Raw genomic sequence first — 12,241 nt, 5'->3', positions numbered from 1 at the left:
GCTGGGAAACCAGCAGGTCCCGTGCAGGGGTCGTACTCTCTGATCAAAGCTTCACACAGAAGGTTGTAATCCTTTCTCGTTGCATCAGGTAGACGCTCGATGAAGGTGAACACCTCTCTGTCTGAAGTGAGCCTTATCAGACTGATTTTATCCTCAACCGTAGCATTAGGATAACCACTCAGTCTGAATTCAATGTCTTTGAGGTATGCTTTTGTTCCAGTTGAACCCATTGGTCCCGGTACAAAGCGTTGTACATATTTTGAGAGTTTTAGTAGAACATCTATTGAAAGAGGAAGTTTCCATGCTCTCTGTTGCATGTTTGGTAGAGGAAACCTGTTCAGGTCTGTTCCTACCACATTAGGTATGGATGGAGGTGTGTGTGATGTGAGGAGATTTGGGTTTGAAACCCATTGTGTCTGCACATCCTGTCCACGCCTCTCACCATATTTCCTTTCTGCATGGCAAAGTTGTGTCTTAAGCACATCTATCTCAGCTTTGCAGCGGGAAACTTGTGACACTGTCACGACGTGATCCCGTCTTAATGCAAAGTATTCTCTGGACAACAGCTCTTTAGCATCCCTGGCTTCAGATAGTGATGCATTAAGTAACTGTATTTTGCTGTTCAGTGAATCAATTTCTGCACGTGCATCTTGCTGTGATTGAAACATCTGTTCAAAATGTTTTTTTGTGAGGACCTCGTGTTCACTTTTAAATTGAAGGAAGTGTTCTTCAATTTCCTGAACCACCTCTTTTTCGCTGTTTAACCTTATCTCAAGGTCGTCAGCTTTTTCTACCACTGTATAGAATGATTCTTTCAGCAAGATTGCCATTTTAGCCAGCTTTTCATAGCTTGACTTTGTAATTTCTGTAGAGGTTACACTCTCTGCAACCTCCTTCAGATTGTCCAATAACTCTTTTGGGTTCATGCTGTCCACCTGTTCGCCATGTGGATGTAAGGATCCTGTGAGCAGTGTCAACGTTCTCTCTAAACAGTCCTTCATCTCACAAGGATCAAAATCCTTTTCTATCACACCTGTCATGGTTATTCACTGTGTAGCCTTATCTGTGTAAACAGTTGCCAACTTCAGAAGTTTTTTAACAGGTAAATATTTGTATGCAAGTGTCATGTGAGGTTCACACACTTTTTAGCTCTGGGTTCACTGAAGTACTGTAATAAGTCAACTTATTCAAATGTGGGCACCTATTTGTAGGTTTTACCCCAATTCATGAATATTCTTAAGTAAATGCTTCTCTGCAGTGTTACTTTTTAATGTGCTTATTTTTAACAGATACAAGAACCAGCTTCTTAGTGATATTTACTCTAAAGCACTTAACATTAAATAAACCTGCAATTTTTCTAAAAGTTTAAAGCAACTTTAGTTTTAAAACGCTTTCTTAAGCCGTTTTTTTTACAGAAATTCGCTATTTTAACAGTTACTCATTAAACCAGGTGGGTGAAAAGAGAAAGAAAAATTATGATGAGGAATAATCAGTCTCCCCTTCAGGAAAACTGTTATACTCCTCTTCTCCTGCCATTATCTTCTATTTAAAATTAAATATGAAGATGTGTTGTTTTAGGTGGTAAAAATAAATCAGAAACGTTTCCTTTTTCTGATATAATTACTCTTATTTAGTGGTCTAGCAATTAAGCGTGTATTATCTTTTCAGCAAATGAGTAAACTTTATCAACTCTGTGAATATCTGGACTGTATCTTTTAAAAAGTTTCTAATTTTTCATTCTGCACCTCTGTCTGAGGAATTTATCAGTGAATGAAAAATGTCCTAGTAAATGCCTTTCTCGCATAAATACCTTCATCACTTTTTAAATGTAAGATAACAGTAATAATTCAGCTTGAAGAACGTTTATTAACTCAAAAATGCGTCTGACGGAAATAAACACGTATAATTTCACCAAAATAACCTAAAAACGAAGTGAAACTGTGATTTCAAGTTTCCAACAGCAGGTGGTGGTGTTAGCTTTATACCAGCAGGAGCCTATGACAACTTCCTGTGGACGTTCTGTTGACATCCTGTCGTTAGCTTTTTAGCTTAAAGTTAGCTTCGGCTAAACTCGGTTAAATCAACATTTCTGAACGTATTTCAAGCTAAAACGTGGCGTTGTTTCAACAAGCACGACTTCTTTGCATGAAACATGAGTTTTGTGGGACATGTGGCAGCTTCATTTAGTGATTTTGAGCACAGAAAAGGCTTCGGTTCAACCGAGCTTTACAACCTGACATCAGAGGAAGTGACGCAGACACGTCACTCATTTCTCAGCGTATCAGAGCGTTCCACACGGCCGTTTTCAACCAATCACAGAGACAAACAGCGGGGGTGGGTTTTATATCGCTGACTCAGAGGAAGTGACGTAGACACGTCACTCATTTCTCAGCGAATCAGGGCGACCCAACTCAGCGGTTTTCGACCAATCGCTGCTCGCCATTTCAGCTAGCGTGTAGCATTTAGCAAGAACCTTCCGGTCAACTTTTCGTCTTTTAAACTGTCAAAATGCACTATTTTCTGTTAAAAATGTAACCAATAAGCTCTCAAAGCTTCACGGAGATGGCGCTCCGTTCTTAAAAACGTCTCTTTCTTCAAACACGACTCGTTCGGACCGAATCAGAACCGAGCCGGACCAGAACCACGTCTGGACCACAGTTTAAACAGAATAAAGCGTTTTAACACAAACCCAGCTTCTTGTTACGCAACAGATGTACAAATTCAGCTTTCAAACGAAACCCAATGACCTTATTTCAGCATTCAAAACACCACAACTGCAAGCTTTCTCTGAGCATCTCAGCTGCAAAAACGCTGCGTTTCACACAGCAACTCTCTGCACTTTTCACTTCATGCCAACATGATAAATCAATTGTTACACGAATACAGTCCATTTATGAACCTGTCACGGGCCACCAGTATGTAGATGAACATATTCTGTGATATATTCATAAATTAAACGGATTCATTCATTTTTCTGGACTGAATAATGTTGTGCATTGAATTTAATTAAATGTAACGTGAGGCGTTAATTTTCTTTGACCCATCAAATGAATGTGGTCATTTATTTACAGAATCAAAGTTTAACACATCACACATTTACATTAATTTGGCAAATTGAAAAATAACAACATGGCTTAGTTAGCTAGTTTTACAAGGAGGAAACCATACGGCCATGGTTTCCCCATTTCAAACTGTACAACAGACATTTCTGAAAATATCTGGAATGATTTGCTAGCAGAATAGAAGAGTTTAAAGATGGAAAATGAGGTTTATCTTGAGAGAGATGGGTGAGGGAATTTGTCTGTTATAACCAGAACAACACGCTCCTTCTGGGCCCAGTTTAACCAATGGTACACTTTGCGGTTGAAGATCGACTCTTTTTACCTTGGCAGAGGATAATTCCGACTTCGGTGTAGAGTTGCCTTCAAATGCTATCCAGCGTCTCCGTAAGGATAGTAGGGAACCGTTCGGAGTCGTGAGATCGTCCAGAACAGACTTCATAGTTCCTCTGAACTTCTCTCGTCCAGCTTAGTTGCAGATGTCCTGAGCATTCTGCATTCCAGCATTCTGAACTCTGCTGCTCTCGGAACTAACTCACAGCATTCTCTCGGCATTCTTCTCAGCGTTCTTCTCAGAACTGCTGTGAACCTACTGAACTTCTGAGTTTCAGAACTACCGTGAACTAGGAAGTGTTGCACCTTTTAAAAGAGGTCACTTCCGGTTCATTTGAGACCTTTCTGATTGGTCGGTGGACCAACAGAGGTGTGTTTTTGTGATGTAAGAGGTTATTAAAAGTCAAGGAAAAAGATTAAATTTGTTTAAGAACAGACAGAAGATTGCTATGAAGATTCCAGACTTCGTGGAGTCAACTCTCTAGTATCTTTCTGTAAAAGTTAAACATGACATTTCTTTTCAGTAAACTTGCAGTTGACCGAAACTTGACCTTTGACCAACTTACACAACTTGCTCATTGAAGACGGAAAATCAGACAATGCATCATTAACCTGATTTCTACTTTGAATGAGGATTAAAATCACTAATACTGTTTCACAGTTGATTTAAAAATGAGTAGTTCACTTCAACATTTGAAAATGGTTTGAACTAAACACACTTTGATTATCAAAACATTTGTAAAATAGTAATGATAATAGAAAAAGAGAGTGTTCTTTCAATTGATCAGTGCAGGACACTTAGAAAGTCTCTGGATGAACTTAATCTTGTGTTTCTGGACTCAAATCAATGAAATACAGTTCTTGTTCCAGGCAGGCTCTCAAGGCCAGATTTTGACCTGAGGCTTAGTTCACTACATGATGACACCTGCTGATGTGGGTCAGGTGCACACTCAGGCCCACACCCCGCTCTCAGCTGGCTGCACAACAGAGCAGCAAACTGCTCTCAGTTGCAGTGGAAGAATTTGCAGCCCCAAGAAGCGACAACATCAAAAGCTGAAACGAGGAGCACATTCACACCACCACTATTCAAACAGAGAAGAACAAGTGCTTTTGCAGAGTGGGAGAATGCAGTGGATGAGCCAGAGTTACACTGTACATCACTCAAAAGTATGCTATGGCCGATGAGCGAGATTTGCTGGGATTTTGGAAACTAAACTCAAATGTGTACCTAAAACTGGCTAAGTTGGAGAGATCTGTGCTCTGCATTCCAGTGAGCAGCAGTGAGTTTTAGGGCATCTGGCCGCACAGACCAGCTATGATGGATGCAGTATTGTTCTTGACAAGATGTAAAACCATGTAAATGGAGCACAATAACTTGTTGACAGATTTTAAAATATATTTATAATTTTGTATTTAGGCAACTTGGGATCTAATTCCAGCTTTATTTTGCGGGTTCATAGCCGAAGAAATGAGGCTGTGTGGCTGATTATTCGACTGCCTACGACCCAGTGCAATCTGAGCCAGCTTTATATATGCACTTTTTATTTTGTTCATGTTTGTGCAATTCTTATTAATACATTTTTGATAATTTTTATTGTTCTTTATCGCTCCCGTTATGGAGGGCTTTTCTTTCAGCCCATCCATCCATTATCTTTCCCCGTTGTTTGTTATAGATATTTTGTTTATTAAAGTACCTAATCACTCTAATTACTGGTAATCCAGTCTGTCCGAGTAGGGCTCGGAAAAAAAAAAACTACAACTTATCAACTTTGCCAAATAGCAAAAGTGAAACCAATCTTAACAAGACCTGACTTGGAGAAATTAATCCACACTTTTATCACAGCTTGTCTTGACTACTGTAATGCACTGTATGCAGGCATGAGCCAGACCTCTCTTGCCCGTCTGCAGCTTGTTCAGAACTCTGCTTCTCACCTGTTAACTAAGGCCCGTAGGCATGAGCAAATCACTCCCATCCTGGCGTCCCTTCATTGGCTCCCTGTGCACTACAGAATTAATTTTAAGTTTTTGCTATTTGACTTTGAATGCTTGAACAACCTTGCCTCACCATATCTATCTGAGCTGTTTCAGCCTTACTGCCCACCTCGATCCCTACAATCAGCTGATTAGCTGACAGTCCCTAAAACTATGCTGAAGCTCAGAGGTGACAGAGAATTTGCTGTTGTTGCTCCCAAGTTAAGGAACAATTGAGCTTTGAGTGTCAGACAGGCCTCCTCTCTTCCTGTTTTTAAATCTCTTTTGAAAACACACTTTTATTTTTTGGCTTTTAACACACTGTGATCTCTTGTCTTTTATGACACCTTAAAACACACCTGCTGTGAACCTGGTGTGTGTATGTTTTGTATGTTTCTTTTCTTATTGTCTTAATCTGTTTTTGACTTATTGTACAGCACTTTGGCTACCACTGCGGTTGTTAAAATATGCTATAGAAATAAAGTTGATTGATTGATCTAAATTTGCAAAAACTCTACATCTGCATCCACTGTTTAAGCCCTCAAACGACACTTTGGTCCCCCCTCATTTAGATGTTCAAATGTCTTGTGTATAAGGACCTTGTATTGTAATGCTAGCTATTAAGATTTTATGTTTATTTCCAGGATTTAATGTAAGTGCTAAAGTGGACCCAGCTACGGGTTTTGTGACTGGAGGAAACCGTTTTAACTGCGGCACTTGGATGGACAAAATGGGGGAGAGTGAAAGAGCCAGAAATAAAGGGATGCCTGCAACTGCAAGGTAATGCTTACAAACCAATTTGCTATTGTTTTGCTAATTGCAGATTTAAGCTGCTCTTTTGTTTATTTAAGCGTTAAACTACAATTTTGCTCATTTCAGATTTTTAGCTTCTGTTTCAACAAACTATTTAGTTTTAACTTTTTTAATAAATTCCAGCAGAGTTTTTGCATTTTTGTATGAATGTAATATTTCCTTGTTTATTGCATTTTTCAAAAAGTTGATTTAAAATTTTCAAAGAAATTGCACAAACAAGCAAAGTACAAAGAAACCGTCCAGAGGACATGACTTAACTTTGGTGGATTTTTTACCTGGATTATTGAGCATGAACTTTGATGCTTTGAACCACTTTGGCCATGGCTGCTTCAGACCAGTTGGCGGGGGAGAGAGCAGACTCCAGAAACTATCTTATCACCATCAAACTGGTTGGCCCACTATGCGAGTGTGCTACTTATGGAACTGAGTTTGTTGTGGCTCCTCAGACTGATTAAGTATTTTGGATGAAAGACGAAACATTTAGACACAAAGAAACTGTCCAGAGAACCTGCGTTAACTTTGTTTGATGTAAAGTATTGTATTTTTCTGATTGAATAATAATAGATGAATATAGTCACTTTGGTCAATTTACCACACCAGGCCTTGAATTTGAGGTCTCCATAATGTCACTTGACCAACTTGACCTGTGACAGTGTAAGTTTACATAAGTGAAGCTAATATTGTTGCTCCATCATAAGCATAACTTATAGTTCAACAGCATTTGGATGAAGCACTATGCAAAAACATGTGATCATCATGGGAGACTGCAACGAAGTGAAGATTCAACGAGTCTGCTGCTTCTTTAGTAGAGAACTTTACTAATTGGCTTTTCTATGTATGTGAATGTTTCAGTAAAGTGCCCTGAGACAATTTTGTTGTGAATTGGTGCTATATAAATAAAGTGAACTGAACTGAATCATTTTCCATTCAAAAAACATTTGACTCATTCCAATATCATCACGCTTTGTTGCTCAGAGGCATAACAGTGGCAGGTTGAATTCAGCCTCCCATGCTGCTTCAGTCCTTTCACAACAACTGCTGTGATGGGAAGAAGGCTTCTTGGGTCTGGTGTGGAAGGGTTTTCAAATTCAAATTCAATTCAAATTCAAAAATACTTTATTAATCCCAAAGGGAAATTATTTGTTGTTGTAACTCATTATCCTCATTTCATTAAGAGATGTTTTATATGCTGATGGCTGTAGACAGGAAGGATCTCTTGTAAAGGTCCGTCCCACAGTGGATCCTAAGAAACTGGCTGCAGATGCCATCTGATCCATCCACCCAAACTATGAAAGGAATAAAAAAATAAAATTAAAATAAAGGTATTTTTATTGATTGTTTTTTTTTTTACTTTTTTTTTTCTTTTGGGGTTTTTTGAACATACAAAAAAATAGAATCATAGAAAAAAAAAAACTCCCACACTGGATCAGTCACACACACACACACAAATTAATTAAACAGGCATTGACATGTTTTCCACATACAACACAAAAGGCTGCCAGGTGTCCCAAACTTTTTTAACAGAATCCTTCATGGTATATCAGAGTCAGAGTCAGAGTTTCTTTATTGTCATTCGCACCTCATGTGGTACATGTGGTGGAGCGAAATTATGTACACAGGGTCCCAGTTACATCCAACAATAAAATGTATAAGAAAAAAAGTAATAACATCTAAGATGTGAACTAAGAAAAACATCAACTAAATATACACTAAGCACTCATAACATAAAACATTGAACATCAGCACAAACATGAACATGAGTCTGTGAGCAGATGTGCACGCATGAACACATCAACATTGAAACAGATCAGCAGCAACATGATATGGTTTTTCACAGTGATTATTCTAGTTAGAGATTCATGAGTCTAACAGCCTCAGGGTAGAAGCTGTTCCTCAGTCTAGTGGTTCTACACTTAATGCTCCTTAACCTCCTTCCTGAGGGGAGTGGGGCAAAAAGTGTGTGCTGGGTGAGTGGGGTCCTTCATGATGCAGGTGGCCCTCTTCCTGCATCTGGAGGTGTAGATGTCTGTGATGGTGGGGAGGCTGATTCCGATAGATTTCTGTGCAGCCTTCACCACTCTCTGCAAAGCTTTTCTTTCTGCAGTTGTGCAGCCTCCATGCCACACGTTGATGCTCGAGCACAGGATGCTCTCCACTGCACACCTGTAGAAGGAGGTGAGGACTGAGCTTCCCAGACCAGCTCGCCTCAGCCGTCTGAGGAAGTAGAGTCTCTGATGAGCTTTCTTGATCAGGCTGGTGGTGGTGTTGCTCCAGCTGAGGTTGTCATTCATGTGTACACCCAAGTACTTGTAGCTGGAGACCACTTCCACCGCAGATCCTCTTATGTTCAGGGGGGTGTAGATGTTTTTGTTCCTTCTGAAGTCCACAATCATCTCCTTTGTCTTCTTCACATTGATGTGAAGGTTATTCTCTCTGCACCAGCTCTCCAGGTGTTCCACCTCTTGCCTGTAGCTGGACTCATCATTGTTTGTGATGCATCCCACCACCGCTGTATCATCTGCAAACTTTACAATGTGACAGCCTGGATTGGTATCTGCACAATCATACGTGAGCAGAGTAAACAGGAGGGGGCTCAACACACATCCCTGAGGAGAGCCAGTGCTGAGGGTTATGGTGGAGGAGGAGAGGTTGTGGATCCTCACATATGCCCCTTTTCCACCGTCACGGCGCGGGTCGGATATTTCCGGGTTGAAGCGCGTTTGAGGTCTTTCCACTGTTCCAGAAACCGGCTCGCCTCGCTAAATTCTGGCCCGGCTTCTCAAGGGTTCCGAGCGAGCCGCGCCGTGACGTCAGAAACACTGTCGGTCACTGATTGGCCGGGGGGAGGAGTCTGTGGAGTCTTTCCAAACAACCCGATCCACCATTTTTTTCTCTACCGCTTGCCATTAGCGATAACACAAGGAGCGTATCTTTTAGTATTTTGAAGCTATACAACAACAACAATATCAAAGCCATGGTCAAATGCAGAAGTGCAGGTGTTGTTGTGCTTGGTGGCCGACGAAAAAAGTCAAAGCGAGCTAGATGGAGGATTGGAGGGTGGTTTGGACACGACTACTGCTCTACTTGAACCATTTATAGAAGATAGTGAGTGTTTTCTAACTTTAAACATATTTTAAATTACTCATCCCATCGGTTCTGAACATATTTTTAACTAACAAAAGAGGCTGACGCCATAATAGTACAACGTCGGTGCTACGATGCTAAGCTAATTTGCATAAATGCTAACTGTCCTCCGGTCCCGTTTCTCACTGTATTTTATCCAGAACGTATTTCAGAACGTGACGGTTCATCTCTAAACTCCACATTAAACCCTCCAAGCCTCTCGGCTCCTGCTCCATCAGAGGAGTCTGCACCTGACAGAGCTCCATCAGAGGAGTCTGCACCTGACAGGTCTCCATCAGAGGAGTCTGCACCTGACAGGTCTCCATCACAGCCCAGCTGCACCTGCACAATGCTGCAGCTTCTGTGCTCGGTAAGATGCAACATGTTCCACATCAATTTATTTGTGCCGATAAGGACTTGATTTATTTTATTTTTAAAGTAAAAAAATAAAATGTTGAATAAATACTGAATTGGGATGAAATTATGTACACAGGGTCCCAGTTACAGACAACAAAACGTAAAATGAAAACAGTAATAAGATCTAAGATATGAACTAAGAAAAATATCAACTAAAAAACATCTACTAATAAAACACTAAGCACTAATAGCAGTAAACAATCAAAACAATACGTCAAACAGCAACATGAACTTGAGTTTGTGCAGCCTCATGAATATATAACACTGTGAAGAATCACATCATGTAGCTGCTGATCAGTTTCATGTTGCTGCTGATCTGTTTCATGTTGCTGCTGATCTGTTTCATGTTGCTGTGTTCATGCATGCTCATCTGTTCACACAGACTCATGTCCGTGCTGCTGTTCTGCGTATTGTGTTTAATGTTTTTATGCTATTAGTGCTTATCATATTTTTAGTTGATGTTTTTATTAGTTCATATCTTAGATCTTATTACTGTTTTTCTTTTATATTTTATTGTTGGATGTAACTGGGACCCTGTGAACATAATTTTGATCCACCACATGGACCACATGTGGTGCGAATGACAAAGAATATCTGCATCTGTATAATACTTTCTGATTCATATATCCATTATTATCATTTTCATTATTTTTAAATCAATTTATTTTTCATTTTCTTATTTGATCAGTTTATTATTATTAATATATCTATTATAGCTGTTAGCAGCACCTTTCTTTGTTTTATGCATTTATTCAAAAACAGTATGTAGCTTGAATTAACCACCTTTTTCTTCTTTCTAGTGAAGAGAAAGAGAAAAGAGTCCAGTAAAGAAAAGTCTTCTTTCATCACTGAATGAACATGAAGAACTGAACCGGACACAGCAGGAACAACACTTGTGTCTTCTTCTGGATGAAGCCCGTGAGACGAGGGACAGACACAATCATTAGTTGGACGCAGTAGTTTTTATTTTTGTACATTTTTCACTTCTTACTTTTCATATTAAACAATTTTTTTCTTAAGTGGTGTCCTTGAACATTAAATTTCCTAAACAAATTTTACAATGTTAAGTTCAGATAGTGTTTGTTTAAATTCATACTGGAATTGAGAAGAATTTCCAGTTGCATTTGATCTTTAATGGATCCTAAGAAAAGATTACTAGAATCTGCTCAACTGTTATTATGTTATAAATGTTTTGTTCTAGGATGAAGTGAGACAAAAACTGTCCAAAATTCAGAAAGGACAGTTATCAATTATCAGTCATCAGTTATCTTTTAGCAGTTATCGTTTATCGTCCATACAACTGTGGCCCGAGAGATTCAGCTGAAAGTCCTGGTGCACCTTTTATTTGAACCTGCAGAGATTTGAACAGCTGATCTGAAGCAAACAGGCAGGAGTTCACCTGAACTGACCACTCCTGCTGTGTTTGATGGTCTCCTCCTTCGCCACCCGTCCGTCCATCCATCCATCCATCCATCCATCCATCCATCCATCCATCCATCCTCTTCTGCTTCAGGGTTGTGGGAGCAGCATCTTCACCAGGGAGGCACAGACATCAACAGCCACCTTTTCAACTCTTCTAGGACCCCATGGTGTTCACAAACCAACTGACTATTTATTAATTAATATCCTGATGCTGCTCAATAATCCAGGTAGAAAAATCTAAAAAGTTAAGTCTGGTCCTCTGGACATTCACAAAACAAACAATACAGTTTATAATAAATAAACTAAATGTTTTTTGTTTGTTTTGTTTTTTGAATGTCCAGAGGACCAGACTTAACTTTTTTAGATTAATAAGTAATAAATTTATGTTTTAATTTAATGAAAGACAAATCTTTAAAATTCAAGGACAAAATTTAACCTAATTGTTTTCAAGTCTGTATCTTATTGTAAAAGCAGTTTCAAAGATTACAGCACAGTGTGAAGTTTTGCAATTTTAACATGAACCTTGTGCATATCTGCAAATAATAAAAGTGAAGATATTTTTAATACATCTTTATTGTAAAAATCTATACTAAAATGAAAAACACATGGATTTAAAGCAGCAGGGAAGGCAGTAAGGTAGGATTATGAATCAGGTCTAAAGTTACAGCTCATGAGGTACTCCATTAGAGCATGACATCTCTTCCACAACGTCGTGTGACAAAACCTTCAGGGTGTTCTTCTTCTAATACGTTTAGTGGTGGCTAGTAAGTAGCTTAAGGGAGCACTACTGCCACCAGGTGGTAAGACGAGTTGGATTCTAGTCCCCGCCTACAGAGCTGGTCCAGAAATGTACATGGAAACACAACAGACCCGAACCGATCTGAACCAACCCGAACTGATCTGATCCGCTCTGTGACGGTGGAAAAGGGGCATAACTGTGGTCTGTTTGTTAAAAAGTCTAGTACCCAGTTGCAAATGGAGGGGCTTAGTCCTAGTGTGGATAGTTTGTCCATCAGGGTTTGGGGGATCATGGTGTTGAAGGCGGATGTGAAGTCCACAAAGAGCATACGGACGTAAGAGTTTTTCTGCTCCAGGTGGTTGAG

At 39.6% G+C, this 12,241-nt stretch overlaps 1 protein-coding gene across 1 annotated transcript in view; it reads left to right on the top strand.

Annotated features, from left to right (window-relative positions):
• agla (amylo-alpha-1, 6-glucosidase, 4-alpha-glucanotransferase a) overlaps nucleotides 1-12,241 on the top strand; it is a 355,602-nt gene that overhangs the window by 319,758 nt on the left and 23,603 nt on the right. Inside the window, exon 26 of the mRNA XM_037681985.1 lies at nucleotides 6,008-6,143. Coding sequence (XP_037537913.1) covers nucleotides 6,008-6,143 — 136 coding nt within the window. The remainder of the gene's footprint in view (nucleotides 1-6,007; nucleotides 6,144-12,241) is intronic.

This window comes from Nematolebias whitei, chromosome 9, assembly GCF_014905685.2.
Source record: "Nematolebias whitei isolate Nwh7 chromosome 9, NemWhi1, whole genome shotgun sequence".
Classification (NCBI taxonomy): Eukaryota; Metazoa; Chordata; class Actinopteri; order Cyprinodontiformes; family Rivulidae; genus Nematolebias; species Nematolebias whitei.
This window is presented reverse-complemented; position numbering and strand designations above follow the sequence as displayed.